Below are 16,555 nucleotides of genomic sequence, written 5' to 3' on the forward strand. Positions count from 1 at the left end.
ACACCAAATAGACTGAACCACAAAAACAAGTCCCCTAGCCACATATTAATCAAAACACCAAACCTACAGAATGAAGAGAAAATGTTAAGAGCAGCAAAAGAAAAAGGTCAAGTAACATATAAAGACAGACCTATCCTAATTACACCTGACTTCTCAATGGAAACGATGAAAGCCAGACGGTCCTGGATAGATGTCCTCCAAATGCTAAGGGAACAAGGATGCCAGCCCAGATTACTGTACCCAGCAAAGCTTTCAATTACCATAGATGGAGAAAACAAGATATTCCATGACAGAACCAGATTTAAACAATACATATCCACAAATCCAGTTCTACAGAAAGTACTGAAAGGAAAACTCCAACCCAATGAAGATAACTACACTCACAAAAACATAAGCAATAGACAATCCCACTTTACCAAACGCCTGGAATGTGGAGAATCCAGACACAATAACACAACCACTAACAAATCCAAAACAAAAAAGAATTAACAATCAATGATCATTATTATCTCTCAACGTCAACGGTCTCAACTTGCCTATAAAAAGACACAGATCAGCAGAATGGATACAAAGACAGAACCCAACCTTCTGTTGCATACAAGAAACACATCTCAATGTCAAAGACAGACGTTACCTCAGAGTAAAGGGTTGGGAAAAGATTTTCAATCAAGTAGACCCCAGAAACAAGCTGGTGTAGCTATCCTAATATCTAACAAATTAGACTTCAAACTAAAGTCAATCAAAAGAGATGAAAAAGGTCATTTCATATTCATCACAGGAAAAGTCCATCAAGATGAAGTCTCAATTCTGAATATTTATGCCCCAAATACGAAAGCACCCATATTCGTAAAAGAAACATTACTAAAGCTCAAATCACACATAAAGCCACACACACTTATAGTAGGAGACTTCAACACTTCACTCACACCTCTAGACAGGACCATCAGACAGAAACTAATAAAGAAACAAAAGAACTAACAGAAGTTATCACCCAATTGGGATTAACAGACATCTATAGAACATTCCATCCAAACACAAAGCTCCCCATGGAACCTTCTCTAAAATCGACCATATACTTGGCAACATAGCAAAGCTCCCCAGATACAAAAAAAAGCTGGAATAACCCCCTGCATCTTTTTTTTTTTTTTTTTTTGGTTTTTCGAGACAGGGTTTCTCTGTATTGTTTTGGAGGCTGTCCTAGAGCTTACTCTGTAGACCAGGCTGGCCTCGAACTCACAGAGATCCGCCTGCCTCTGCCTCCTGAGTGCTGGGATTAAAGGTGTGCGCCACCAACGCCCGGCTTTTTTTTTTTTTAACCTCCTGCATCTTATCAGACCACTATGCTTTAAGGTTAGAATTCAACAACAAAACAAATTGCAGAAACACTACAAACTCATGGACATTGAACAATAGCAATTGCACCATTCCTGGGTAAAGAAAGAAGTAAAAAAAGAAACTATAGACTTCCTAGAATTTAATGAGAATGAAGACACAACATACTCAAACTTATGGGACACTTTGAAAGCATTGCTAAGAGTAAAGCTCATAGCACTAAGTGCCCACATGAAGAAACTGGATAATAGTCACACTAGAGAATTAACAGCACAATTGAAAGCTCTAGAAGAAAAAGAAGCAAACTCACTCTGAGGAGTGGATGCCAGGAAACAATCAAATTGAAGGTTTAAATAAATAAAGTAGAAACTAGGAAAACAATACAAAGAATCAATGAAACAAAGAGTTGGTTCTTTGAGAAAATCAACTAGATAGACAAACCTTTATTCAAACTAACCAAAAGGCAGAGAGAGAGAGCATGCTAATTAACAAAATCAGAAATGCAAAGGGGGGCCGGGCGTTGGTGGCGCACGCCTTTAATCCCAGCACTCAGGAGGCAGAGGCAGGCGGATCTCTGTGAGTTCGAGACCAGCCTGGACTACCAGGCGAGTTCCAGGACAGCCTCCAAAGCCACAGAAAAACCCTGTCTCGAAAAAAAAAAAAAAAAAAAAAAAAGAAATGCAAAGGGGGACATAACAACAGACACTGGGGAAATCCAAAAAATCATCAGGTCATACTTTGAAAACCTGTACTCCACAAAATTCGAAAATCTAAAGGAAATGGACAATTTCCTGGATAGATATCACTTACCAAAATTAAATCAAGAACAGATAACTATTTAAATAGACCTATAATCCCTAATGAAATAGAAGCAGTCACCAAAAGTCTCCAAAACAAAAAAAGTCCAGGACCAGATGGTTTCAGTGCAGAATTCTACCAGAAATTCAAAGAGCTAATACCACTACTCCTCAAATTGTTTCACACAATAAAAGCAAAAGGGACATTGCCAAACTCTTTTTACCAGGCTACAATTACCTTGGTACTAAAGCCCCACAAAGACACAACTAAGGCCAATATCCCTCATGAACATTGATGCAAAAATACTCAACAAAATACTGGCAAATCAAATCCAGGAACACATCAGAAAAATCATCCACCATCATCAAGTAGGCTTCATCCCAGGGATGCTGGGATGGTTCAACATACAAAAATCCATCAATATAATCCACCATATAAACAAACTGAAAAAGAAAAACCACATGATCATCTCACTAGATACCAGAAAAAGTCTTTGACAAAATCCAACACCCGTTCATGATAAAAGTCTTGGAGAGTTCAGGAATAACAAGAACATACCTACATGATAAAAGCAATATACAGCAAATCAACAGCCAACATCAAACTAAACATGATTCATCTAAAATTAGGAACAAGACAAAGCTGTCCACTCTCTCCATATCTCTTCAATATTGTACTTGAAGTTCTAGCTAGAGCAACAAGAGAACAAAGAGACCAATGGAATACAAATTGGAATGGAAGAAGTCAAACTTTCACTATTTGCAGATGATATAATAGTTTACATAAGTGACCCGAAAAACTCTACCAGAGAACTTCTAAAGCTGATAAACACCTTCAGCAAAGTAGCAGGATACAAAATTAACTAAAAAAAAAAATCAGCAGTCCTACTATATACAGATGATAAAAGGGCTGAGAAAGAAATCAGGGAAACATCACCCTTTACAATAGCCACAAACAATATAAAATATCTTGGGATAACACTAACCAAACAAGTGAAAAACCTGTACAGTAAGAACTTACAGTCTTTAAAGAAAGAAATTAAAGAAGATACCAGAAAGTGGAAAGAGCTTCCATGCTCTTGGATAGGTAGGATCAACATAGTAAAAATAACAATCTTGCCAAAAGCAATCTACAGATTCAATGCACTCCCCATCAAAATTCTAACACAATTCTTTACAGACCTTGAAAGAACAATAATCAACTTTATATGGAAAAATAAAAAACCCAGGATATCCACAACAACCCTGTACAATAAAGGAACTTCCGGAGGCAACACAATACCTGACTACAAGGTCTACTCTAAAGCCATAGTCCTGAAAACAGCTTGGTATTGGCACAAAAGTAGACAGAAAGACCAATAGAATCGAATTGAAAACCCTGATATTAACCCACACACCTACAAACACCTGATCTTTGACAAAGAAGCTAAAGGTATACAATGGAAAAAAGAAAGCATATTCAACAAATAAATGATGCTGGCATAACTGGATGCAGACATGTAGAAGACTGCAGATAGATTCATATCTATCGCCATGCACAAAGCTTAAATCCAAATGGACCAAACCTCAACATCAATCCTGCCACACTGAATCTCTTAGAAGAGAAAGTGGGAAGTACCCTTGAACGAATTGGTTCAGGAGAACACTTCCTGAATATAACACCACTAGCACAGACATTGAGAGCGACAATTAATAAATGGGACCTCCTGAAACTGAGAAGCTTCTGTAAGCCACAGGACACAGTCAGCAAGACAAAATGGCAGCCCACAGAAAGGGAAAAGATATTCACATCTGTTGGGGAAGTCTTTTGTCAATAAAGCACTGTTGAGCCAATAGGAATCTAAATAGGTGGGACTAGGAGTCCAGGAGGATTCTGGGAAGGAGAAACACAGGAGAGTTCGAGATGAAACCACCATGGGGTAGGAGGCCCGGAACTATTCTCCGGTAAGAGAAATACTTAGATTAACAATTATGGGGTAATTACTTAAGTCAGAGCTAGCCAGTAAGAAACAAACAAGGCCAACAGCTTCATATTTAATACAGCGTCTTGTGTGTTATTTGGGGACTACAATGAGGCAGAGCCCAGGCGGCTGGCGGGGGATAAACCAAAGCGGCTAGCAAAGAAAAAGCTTCTCTTTACACACATCTGACAGAGGGCACATCTTTAGTCCCAGCCCTCAGGAGGCAGAAGCAGGCAGATCTCTGTGAGTTCAGAGGCCAGCCTGGTCTACAAAAGTTAGTTCCAGGACAGCCTCCAAAGCCACAGAGAAACCCTGTCTTGAAAAACCAAAAAAAAAAAAAAAAAAAAAAAAAAAGAAGTTAGCCACCAAAACACCAAACAACACCATTAAAAAGTGGGGTGCAGAACTAAATAGAGAATTCTTAATAGAGTCGTCTAAAATGGCTGAGAGACACTTGAGGGAGTTCTCAACATCCTTAGCCATCAGGGAAATGCAACTCAAAACAACTCTGAGGAATCACCTTACACCGGCCAGAATGGCTAAAATCATAAACACCAATGACAGTCTATGCTGGAGAGGATGTGGAGCAAGAGGAACACTCCTCCATTGCTGGTGGGAATGAAAACTTGTACGACCACTTTGGAAATCAGTATGGCAGTTTCTCAGGAAAATGGGAATGAGTCTACCTCAAGATCCAGCAATTCCTCTCCTGGGCATATACCCAAAGAATGCACATTCATACAACAAGAACATATGTTCAACTATGTTCACAGCAGCATTGTTTGTAATAGAACCTGGAAGCAACCTAGATGCCCCTCAACTGAAGAGTGGATAGAGAAAATGTGGTAACATTTACACAATGGAGTACTACACAGGGGGGATATGGAATCTTGAAATTTGCAGGCAAATGGATGGCACTATAAGAAACCATCCTGAGTGAGGTAACCCAGTCTCAAAAAGACAAATAGAGGAGGGCAAGAAAGGAGATGCCTTGATAGAGGGAGCCAGTACAGGTTTGGAGAGAGGTCTGGCACGGGGGAAAAAATTAAGGGATCCACAGGGATGACCTCAACTAAGAATCGAGGCAATGATGGAGAGGCTGCTTTTTTGTTTTGTTTTGTTTTTTGTTTTTTTGAGACAGTTTCTCTGTATTGCTTTTGGAGGCTGTCCTGGAACTAGCTCTTGTATGTAGACCAGGCTGGTCTCGAACTCACAGAGATCCGCCTGCCTCTGCCTCCTGAGTGCTGGGATTAAAGATGTGGGCCACCACCGCCTAGCCAGAGAGGCTGCCTTTGATGCCCTTCCCCTATGAGATTGATGACTACCTTCGTTACCATTCCTAGAACCTTGACTCAGTAGCTGATTGAAGCAGAAACAGGTACTCACAGCTAAACAGAATCATACTCCTGGAATTCAGTTGCAGAGGGAAGAGATGAGAAAATGAACCAAAATGGTGCTGGGGATACCCACAGAAATAGTTCACCTGACTTAATGAGAGCATGCAGACCCTAGTTGTAATGCATTGGACCAAACCAAGCCCTCTCAAAGTGGTTGCCAGCTAGGAGGCCTGGGCAGTCTACAGGACCTGTAACAGTGGAGCCAGTGTTTATCCCTAGACCACAAATGGACTTTGGGAGCCCATTCCCTATGGAGGGATACTATTGCAGCCCAGATATGGAAAGGAGGGCCTGGGCCCTCCCCCAAATGATGTGATGGTCTTTGATGATCCCCCGTGGAGGACCTCACTATCCTTGGGGAGTGGGTGGGGGGTGGGTGGGAAGCATGGGAGGATGGGAGGCCGAGGGATGGGGGGGGGGATGGATATGTTTGATTATATTGAAACTAAGGAAATTAAAGCACTTTGTTAAATGTATGAAATGTCCTAAGCCTATTATTTTGTATAACAAAAATGTGATAATTCAAAAGGAAAAAACTGTATTGTGATACCAGTTTTCAAGACAAAATTTGTTAAAAATCTTAAGTCTGAAAGCCCAAAGAGGCAGTATGGAGACTCAGGCATCCCTACCTACACATTGCCACAAGGAAAAACTAATACCACTCACCAAAAATAAAAATGTATGCATACTCTCTGACCCAGAAACTTAGATATTATCCTGGACATGCATGCATGTTTACCCAAGCAAAGATGGGTAACTACGTTCACTTAAAGATGGCAATAGTAATTAGAAATCACTGAAGTCCATCAGTAGGGAACTAGATTCCCATTAGTACTCTCCTCCAAAACCTTCTAGGAAAGCCAGGTGTGGCACACAAACCTCTAATCCCAGCACAGGAGGCAGAGGCAGGCAGATCTCTGAACTTGAGGTCAGCCTGGTCTATACAGTGAGTTTCAGGACAATCAGGGCTGTGCAGAGACCCTGTTCTCAAACAAAAAAAAAACCAATTCCATCAAAATAAAATTGGCCACAGCAGGCTTGGTGGTACACACCTTTAATCCCAGCAGAGGCAGGTGAATCAATCCAAGTTTAAGGCTAGCTTTGTGTACTAACTCCAGGCCTGTGAGGGCTATATTGTGAAACTCTTGTTTCAAACACAAAAAGAGGGTGCTAGACAGATGGCTTACAGTTAGTTACTCTTACCGATGACCTGATTTCCGTTCAGGGTACCCACAATGTGGCTTTCAATCATCTGCAGCTCCAGTTCACCAAAGCCCTCTTCTGAACTTTCTCTATGGGTTCTATGCACACACGGTACACATCCTTACATGCAAACACTAATACACATTAAAGAGATGGGGGTAGTAGCAATTTTGGTGTGATCAATTTCCTTCAATAACTGAATTTCAGTAAACTGACTTAGTATAAAAGCCTCACATTTGCCGGGCGTTGGTGGCACACGCCTTTAATCCCAGCACTCGGGAGGCAGAGGCAGGCCTGTAAATTCGAGACCAGCCTGGACTACCAAGCGAGTTCCAGGACAGCCTCCAAAGCCACAGAGAAACCCTGTCTCGAAAAAAAACCAAAAAAAAAAAAAAAGCCTCACATTTGCTGATTCAAGTCTGTTCCAGTTAAAGTAACTTTCTCCAAGTATTCAACCTGCCTACTGTTGATTCTTTCCTTATTTTTTAAAGGCTCTTGCCAGGCCTGGTGGCCCCAAGCCTTTAATTCTAGCACTTAGGAGACAGGGGCAGGTGGATCTCAAATTCAAAGCTAGCCTGTTCTATAGTGCTAGTTCCAGGACAGCCAGGGCTGTTACAGAGAAAAAAACCCTGTCTCAAAAAAGCCAATAAAAGTTCTGAAGCCAGGCAGGAAAGGTGGCAGGTGCTTGTAATCCCAGCACTCAGAGGTTCAAAATTAGCCTGTTAAGAGTTTTGAGAACAGCCTGGATTATAAAACTGTCTCAAAGTAAGATGGGGAAAAGCAGGGGGTCAAGAGTTCCAGGTCAGCTTGAACTACTCATCGAGGCTGATGGGTGTTGTGGCAAACACCTTTAATCTTAATACTCAGAAGGCACAGGGAGATGGGCCTCGTGAATTCTAAATCGGCCTGGGTCCCATCCCAGCACAAACGTGAGCCAGGCATGGTTACAGACCTATAATCCCAATATTCAGGAAGCTGAGGCAGGAATACCACTAATTCAAGGCCACCAGGGATATACAACAATGCCTTGTCAAATCCAGCTGAGGCAGAATTACAAACTTAAGGGCAGCCTGGACTAGAATGCCATCCTACCCACATAACAGTTCTGTATTTTTTAAAATTATGTCGGTTTGTTTTGAGACAGGGTTTCTCTTTGCTACTTTGGCACTCACTCTGTAGAACTAAGAGATGCCTCTGCCTCCCAAGTGCTGGGACAAAAGGCATATCATCAACGCCCAGGAAAATTATATATATTCTGCATGTGTGCCTGAAGGCCAGAAGAGGACACCAGATCTCAATACGGATAGTTGTAAACCATCATGTTGTTGGGAATTGAATTTAGGACCTCTGGAAGAGCAGCCAATGCTCGTTAACTGCTGAGCCATTTCAAACCCCACAGTTCTGCATTTAGATGTTTTTACACTAAGTACTTTAAACCTAGCCATTAGCCATTTTATCTTGGATTTTCCTCATCTTAACCCTCTGAATACTCCACAGCCAGGTCTAGTATTTATTGAAATACTCTATTCTCCACTGAGATGGTTTGGTGGCTAAGAGCACTGGCTATTCCAAAGGACCTAGGGTCAATTCCCAATAATCATGGCAGCTCACAACCCCTCACAGATTATTATATATATATGCAGACAAAACACCAATGCACAAAAAAATACGTAAGTTCAAAGAAAATTAATCTTGAAAGAAAACTTAGTCACTTGATGTAGTCAAAGCACCCCTTATTCTTCTATATCCAAGTTTACTTTTTTTTCTTTATAGTCTCAGGCTGACAAGCAGTCTCAGCACTTGGGAGGCAGAAGCAGGTAAATCTTTAGTTCAAGGCCAGCCTGGTCTATAGTTCCAAGACTGCCACACAGGAAGAGCTACTCCTGGAAACACGTCTGGTGGGAAAGCCTCAGGTGGTACAGGTTAGACTTCTCCAGCCCTGACCTCCCAATACAGATCTTCACTATGCCTACTATAACGACCTCAAGGCTGGCTCCTAATCCAAAGGCTAAAATTAGTTACAAACTTTCAAAATAGGGCCTGAGCAGTCTACTGAACTATGGCCAGTGTTAAGCAGAAAAGTGAATGATAAGATCAGCACTTTTCCTGTTCAGTAGTGGGTGGTCACAATCTAAAAATTAAATTCATTGTACTGTCTGGAACTGTACTGAGGAACATACTGGTTTACAGACCCAGTGCTCTAGAAAAGGTAGCACAAGTGTTTACAGGGATAATCTTTTATTCCACCCTATCCCTTCACGCTGCCCTATCTAGAATGCTACTAGTTAATCTTAAGGGTTGACTGCATCTTTTGGCTCAGATACCATATTTCCAAAAACTTGAGTATCAGGATTATTTGTTCAATCTCTACAGATTTATTGTTGAACAAATTAATTTTCATTGAATACAGAATTAAAGCTAACCAAGTGCAACAGATAAGTCTGCCCGTTACACACATAGCTTCATACCACCATGTATTCAATCAAATTCTAAAAACAAAAGAATCCAAATGAATTCCAACATACTAGTGACCAGTCAATAAAGTTGAGGCAGACCAGTATTCAAGTTGCAATACCATTAGACAACTGTTGAAAAAGCCTAAAATGAACAAGGACAGACTCCTGTGCTACTTGTTTTTACACCAAGGCTAAGAAATATAGTAAAAAGTTTGTCCAAAAAACTCGAAAAGGACTGTTACTGCTTAAAGTCTGAATAAGAATCTACACCATTCTAAGGTCTACCAGATACTACTAAAAACAAAAAGCAAAAAACAAAAGCTACATGAAATGCTGCTAAATATGTAAGGTTTACAAAACTGCTTTGTCTCATTAACACTTTTTCTTAACATCTCTTTATACCAGCTTGGCAAAATAGAACAATGTTGTCAAACTGCAAAATCTAATTCAGATATTAACAGGTTTTTGCACAGGATAAGGCAATATAGAGTATTGGGGTTGAGTAATTTTGCAAAGCTGGTTTACAAGGTTTTGTTCCAAATTCAGACAATTCTTCAAACATGCATTTTTGGTATTAAATTGGCTGTTTGAAAGAAAAAAAAAGTACATTGAGCAAAAATCACCCCAAAGTTACTAAAATCTCAGCCTCTAGAAATCAGTTTCTTCCTACTTAACGACATTTATGCTAAGTTCCTGTCATATACCCATTTATAGGCTAAATCAATGGTCCCTCCAGCTTGACAATTTGAGATTGTTAGCTTGAATTCTAGTTAACATCAATTCTCAATTAGTTAGGGATCTGCCATGATGCATTCATGCTATTAACAGGACTCAAGATCATTTAACCCAAGGGTACAAGGGTAAAATGGAATTTTCAAAGTCCTTTAAGATCCTGGCCAGTGTTATGTATAGAACAGTTAATGATTTTTAATGTTTAACCAACACCATTAAACTTTGAATATAGGCCAATATAGACAACATTTTGACACCTGATGTTACCAAATTGAAAAATATTAATATTGAACACAAATCAAAAATCTAGTTAGAAACATTTTATTTAAATGTGCCAAATAAAAACCCACATTTTCAGACCATAAGATGTTAATATACATTCAACAAAAACATATTTAACTGCTGTGAATTTTACAGAGCAATATAATAACCCAGATCCATTTTGATTAGATGGTTGGTGATCCTTCCTAGGTTACATTTTACAGACATAACAAATCCCTTATAATAATGTAAACAAAACTTCCCCCTAAAGGGTGAATCTGAGAACTTCAGTCCATTCTTTCAGGACTTGCACTTCTCCGTGGACTTCCTGACGGGGAACGACTAAAAAGAAAAACATTAAGTTTGGAACCAATTAGTTTAATGAAGCTTTTTCAGTATTTCAGTACATTTAAAGGATCTAATTCCTATGGCCAAAGGCCTAACATAAATTTATATGTCCCCCCTTTACCTTGCTTGGTATTAATTCTTAAAGATTCTTATTTAATTACCTGTGTGGGTTATGTACACAAGAATGCAAGTGCCTGCTGGGCGTTGGTGGCACATGCCTTTAATCCCAGCACTTGGGAGGCAGAGGCAGGCGGATCTCTGTGAGTTCGAGGCCAGCCTGGTCTACAGAGCTAGTTCCAGGACAGCCTCCAGAACAACACAGAGAAACCTGTCTCGAAAAACCAAAAAAGAATGCAAGTGCCCGGAGAGGCCAGAGGTATTAGACCTTTACCTGGTGTTAGGAATTGCACTAGGTCTTTATTGTTTTGGAGGCTGTCAGCCTGGCCTGGAACTCACAGAGATCCATCCACCTGCCTCTGCCTCCCGAGTGCTGGGATTAAAGGCGTGCGCCACCACCGCCCGGCTCAATTTGCAATTATTAAGACTTATATTTTTACATTATGGACATTTCCTTTTCAGCTATTATACACACAGGAAAACATGTCTTTAAAATTTTTTGGTTATTAAGACAGGGTTTTTCTGTGCACCTTTGGAGCCTGTCATGGAACTAGCTTTGTAGACCAGGCTAGCCTCTCCCTCAACCACCTGGCAAAACTATGTTTCTTAAGCATAACATTCCTACAACTAAGGACAAAAGACTAAAACACCTTAAATTTCTCCAACACTTATGATGACTATTTCCAACTAAACTTTTAATTAATGCAGAATTAAAAAACCATCTTTTAAAAATGTTAATACCCAACTTATACAGCACCAATTCTCCAAAGAGCTCAAAGACCACTAAGTAGGCATTTAAGATCTCTCAAGTGGCCCAATTCTGTTAAGATTTGACAACAAAACATTCTGCTTACCTTCTTTTGGGAGATGGAGATCTGGATTTTGATCGGCTGTCAAAACATGAAAAATTCTAGTAAGAGAAGGCGCTAACAAATCTTACAGTCAGACTACAAAAACAACCCCCCCAAATCATAGTTAAAATACCATATTGCAGCTGGGCAGTGGTGGTGTACGCCTTTAATCCCAGCACCCAGGAGGCAGAGGCAGGTGGATCTCAGTGAGTTCCCAGACAGCCAGGAATGTTACACAGTGAAACCCTGTCTCGAAAAATCACACTGCAACTAAAATTTCAGTGCCTGTCACATCTCCTTTAGAAAGGAAATCTTAAAATGGCCTATGTTTCTGTAAGATGAGAGAACTGCTATATTATTACAGTTCATCTTTTACATTCTGGTATAAATGTACCTGTAACTATTATGGTCACTTAACCTCCAAAATAATGTTAAGTCATCTAGCATTAACTTCTCTAAAAAATTCAGAGTAGTAGGCTATATATAAATGAAGTTTTCATTTGGGCTAACATAGGTAGTTATTTCTACCTAACACTCAAGCTTTGGGTTAACAGCCAAGTTTCAGCAATTTACAACACTTTGAACTCTTTGGATATTGGTGCTATATAATTAAGAACAACACTAAATCATTTTTTTTAAAACCCTACCTGCTTCTTGGCCGTGAAATAGACCTGGATCTTGATCTTGACCTGGAACGTGATCTTAATAAAAATGAAAGGGGACACAATTACACAAAATTCCTTTCTATCTGAGTACCTTTTTCAGGTGGTATAGATAGGACAGAGGAGCTAAGACAACTGCTGCATGACTCTTGACTTAAAGCAATCCAATGCAGTGCAAATGACCAGAGATTTCAAATATAAAGAGAAACACTCTTTCAAATATCTGCTCTGTCATACCCAATTGGTCACTACTACTGTGCAGGTGCAACAGTCCTATTTTTAAACACTGTTAAGCAAGATTAATAATAGGTGGCTCCATCTGAGAAAATAGCTGTGACTTGACTTTTATTCTTATCTCAGTTGAAGATCCTTAATTTGTCAAATCAAGTTAGGTTGACTATACATCTTTTAAAAACCTTGAGATTTTATGAGTTGATATAGAAATGGTACAATAATTTTCTCAAATTGATAGCAGCAAAGGACCGTGGCTTTTATATACAATTGCTTATCTGTAGTACAAATATATTCATGAGATGTACCCAAATGTTAATAAGGTTTTCAGCTGGTGTGGTGGCATGCACCTTTAACCCCAGCACTCAAGAGGCAGACAGATCCTCAAATACACAGTCCAGATCCTCAAATACACTCTATCATAATTTTTTTTTTTTTTTTACTGAGAGTATAATGTTTAAGTAGGTGAATGCCATAACCTTCCAGAACTCAGAGAGCAACTTGTGGAAATTGGTTCTCTCTTCCATCCACATGGGTTTCAGGCTTGATGGCAAGCTTTGTAGCCAAACATTTTCTTCACCCAGCTAGCACCATGCCTACCCATATTATTCACTGGAATAATTTATTTTAACTCTGTTCTGAGGTGGGGTGTGAACCTCACTATATGGCTCCCTGTCTGTCCTCAAATCCAGGCCCAAGTAACAATACTGGTCCTCAGTGCTAAGACTACAGGAGTGTCTTATTACCAGACTTAAAAAACAACCTCTAGATCTCAAATATTCTGAAGGCTCTCACTGAATTAAGGTACTTCACTGTGTCATTAAGACGTGACAATTCATCTACAAGTAAGCAGGAAAAATGTGTTACATACTGGAAATACCTCGATCCTTTTATAGAACCAGACCTAGATCTTCTGAGTGAAGCTGATCTTGATCTACGAAGAGACACAGACCTTGATCTTCGAGGGGATGCTGATCTTGACCTAAAAATTAAAAGACACTCTAAGCCCATCTTCTCTCCCCAGTTGTTAAACTTGAATTTTAGCTGGGTAGTGCTGACACATGATTTTACTCCCAGCACTCAGAAGGCAGAGGCAGGAGGATCTCTGGGAGTTCCAGGCCAGCCAGAGCTCTTTTAGAGAAACCCTGTCTCAAAAATTCTACAAACAAAACCCCTTGAATTTATATTTCTCACCTCCTTCCCCGGCTCCTGCTTCGTGAGCGAGAATATCGCCTTCCCCTGGATCGGGAATGTGATCTAGATCGTGACCTATTTTTCAAGTTAGAAAAATACAAAATATTAGACGATAACTCGGTTTTAGTGTTTGTGTACCTCTGCTGAAATCAAATCTCAGAAACTATTTAAAATTTAGTATCTCATTTGGAAAAACTCTGGGCCTATAAGTTTATTTTTTTTACTACCTAAAAAAAGATTTGTTAAAAGCTGAATTACAACTTAGAATTACAAAATATAAAACACCATAATGTGTATTTAAAATAAACCTTGCAAGTTTGCAGGTCGACCCTCTTTGGCCCATGGTCTAGTAGTAGGTCTAGTAGATCTAGACGATCTAGAAGTATCTATAGCCGATCGCTGCATCTAGATGTTTTCTTCAATCTAACGACGATCAAACTGACAGCCAAAAGAGCCAGGTGAGGCTTGATTGACGCAAGAAGATTTTTCTAGTTGGGAATGTGGTCAATCTGGTGTTCCTCTTTCTAAAGCGGAGGGGGCCCCAATTGTAAGCCAAATTTACTGTTACGGCGATCACCGACTCAAATTTTCTGCCCTTTAAAGAATAAGGTGAAGCTAGGTGTAGATGACTCGAGGGGATCTGGCCTCTTATGCTGATCACCTCAAGGTCTAGGAGGATCTTAATTGTCGGATTTGCAAGGCGCCTCAGCATGATATCATAAGGCTCGTGACATTCTGAATCAAGGCGACTGACTCAAACGAAGAAACCTGAAAGGTTTTGACCAGGTTGATTATTAATATATTAACATTTTTAAGTAAACAAAAACTGTAAAATACACCTGTACAATTAACATTCAAGTTTATAGAAAAACACTAGTTTTCTGCCTTGCTAATAAAAGAATTACTTTGATTAACTAGAATACCAACCATTCCTTTTTAAATTAAATACCTGCTTCTTCTTCGACGGCTATAACGATGACAGTCATAAGCATAATGTCCCTTTTCACCACACTCATAGCATCTATCATTAGGATCAAAGGGACGTCGGGCAGGTGGCCTATCAAATCGAGATCTCCGAGGCATGCCTGTTGATAATTCAACTCTCACTCGAGAACCACAAATCACTCTGCAACAAGAAAACACTAAAATTAAAATATCCACAGGACTTCTAAAAGAAATGTACCAACAAACCACTCATTCCCCGTCTGTCTTTGTTTACAAAGCTCTTCCAATTCCACCTTTGGTTCTAAATCTTAAAATTATCAGGTGCCTGCAATGCCAGCATTATCAAAATACAATGCCCCCATCCCTCCAGATCAGAGCAATCTATGATTAACAACAAGATTACATCTAGCCCACAGGAATATTTTAAATGCACTTACTTCCCATCCAATCCTCGAACTGCATCTTCTGCATCTCTAGGATCTTCAAATTCCACGAAGGCAAATCCTGGAGGATTTCTGGCAATCCATACGGTCCTTAAGGGTCCATAGTAACTGAATGCCCTTTCTAACTCGCCTTTACCAGCACCAGTTCCCAGGTTGCCAACATACACCTTGGTTTCTGTTTCAAAACGCAAACACCACAAATGTTACTCCAAGTGTACCTCAAGTTTGAATTCATTCCTTTACAACAGACTTTTCAGGCTACACAAAGTCCAGTAAGGGATCTAGCACGGAGCCACACTCCAGATGTTTACCTACACAACGCTCAAGCGACTCTCGTGGCTCCCAGCTTCCCCGGGACAGCTGGGACTAAGGCGTGCGCCACCATGCCTGGCTCCTTTTATTTGGCGCTCCCCACCAATGATTAAAGCGTAGCCTTCACCTCGGGAAATAATGAAAGCCCGACTCGTGACCAAGTTCTGGCGTTCTGATAGGGTGGAAACCTTGGGAAAACTCCGCAAAGGAGCGTGATAGATTAAAAAAGGCGTGGGGGAGGGGGTGGGCTCCGGCCCGGCAGCCCGAGGCGAGTTTAGGGCGCGCGGGCTCCGGCGAGGTCTACCGGGAAGCGCAGAGCACGGGTTCCTGCCTTCCAACAGCAGCCGCAGGCTCGCCCAGAGCCAAAAGCAGTCACGCTAGAAAAGGCTTAAAGAAAAAATAAAGGAAGCCGTCGCCGGTCGCAGGGCTCTTTTCCCTCACGTTCCTTCCCCAATTCCACCCGTTGCCGGGGGCGACGCGCATCCCGCGGCTGGCCCTCTCGCCCCGTCTCCAGGCCCACCCCGGACCTCACCGCCCGGACCTCCGCGCTCCGGTGGCGGGAAAGCGCCGAGGAAAATGCGCCACCGCGGTCGTCAACGTGCTCAAAATGGCAGCCGCGGCCCGGGCGGGCGGGCGGGGGTGGGGAGAAGGCGGGCGGCGGCGCGGAGACGGCCGGCACCACAGCGGCCACCGTCCCGCCACGTTCCCGCCCGGCCTGGGGGGCCGCGACGCCCCGGCGCCCACGCCCCGCGCCGCGCTCACGCCCCCGGGCCCCGCTCTCCCCGACACCCCGCCCCCGCGGCCTCCGGCTGTGGACGGCGTGCGCCCGGGCCGCCATTACGCACGCGGAATAACCGTCTCCAACCGCCGGGCCGACCCTGGCGGCCTCGCTCCGCTCGGGCCGCCACCGGCAGCGTCCTCCCCGGGGCCCCCGGCCGCTCACCTCCTCCATACCGCCCGTAACGTGACATGATGGCCGGCCCGCGTACTCGGCTCTATCTCGCAGCGCGCTCGCAGCTCGGGTAGCACGGAGGCGGCCGCACGCTCTCCCGCGTCGACTCTCCTGGCGGCACTCCGAGGAAGAGGCCCGGGCCGCGCTTATATACGCGGCGGGCGGGGGAATTTTTTTTTTCCCTTGCGCATGCGTCGTGTCAACGTTCTGCGCGGCACAAAGGAGCTGGGCGGAAACAGCCGAGGGGCGGGGCGGAGGGGCCTGAGAGGCGGAGCGAGCCGCCGGCGGAGGGATACGTTGCCATGGGAACGCCAAGACCTTGCCCATAAACCTGTGGCCTTCCGGGCGGCGGCCGGCTCCC

The 16,555-nt window shown here is 42.2% G+C and overlaps 1 protein-coding gene across 4 annotated transcripts; it reads right to left on the minus strand.

Annotated features, from left to right (window-relative positions):
- Positions 1–9,042: 9,042 nt before the first annotated feature.
- Positions 9,043–16,353, minus strand: Srsf7 (serine and arginine rich splicing factor 7). 4 transcript variants are annotated; one of them, XM_005073619.4, is made up of 8 exons: positions 16,186–16,353; positions 14,925–15,105; positions 14,492–14,668; positions 13,543–13,617; positions 13,229–13,330; positions 12,103–12,156; positions 11,459–11,494; positions 9,043–10,481 (listed from the first exon to the last, which is right to left on the minus strand). In XM_005073619.4, exons 1-8 carry the CDS (start codon positions 16,211–16,213, stop codon positions 10,427–10,429), a joined length of 708 nt encoding a protein of 235 aa, XP_005073676.1. In that variant the 5' UTR covers positions 16,214–16,353; the 3' UTR covers positions 9,043–10,426. The 4 variants fall into 4 exon arrangements, with proteins under 4 accessions (XP_005073676.1, XP_005073675.1, XP_021084955.1 ...); XM_005073618.4 differs by having other exon boundaries at positions 13,220–13,330; XM_021229296.2 differs by lacking the exon at positions 11,459–11,494.
- Positions 16,354–16,555: the final 202 nt, after the last annotated feature.

The sequence above is a fragment of the Mesocricetus auratus genome, unplaced genomic scaffold (genome assembly GCF_017639785.1).
Source record: "Mesocricetus auratus isolate SY011 unplaced genomic scaffold, BCM_Maur_2.0 Super-Scaffold_100024, whole genome shotgun sequence".
Lineage (NCBI taxonomy): Eukaryota > Metazoa > Chordata > Mammalia > Rodentia > Cricetidae > Mesocricetus > Mesocricetus auratus.

Coding starts and splice junctions, on each gene's coding strand:
- Srsf7 (XM_005073618.4), bottom strand. CDS start 16,213: ATGTCACGTTACGGGCGGTATGGAGGAG. Junction 12,157..13,219: donor AAAGGATCGAGGTATTTCCA/GTATGTAACACA, acceptor ATTTTTATTAAG/ATCACGTTCCAGGTCAAGAT. Junction 10,482..11,458: donor TCTCCATCTCCCAAAAGAAG/GTAAGCAGAATG, acceptor TTTTCTTTTTAG/TCGTTCCCCGTCAGGAAGTC.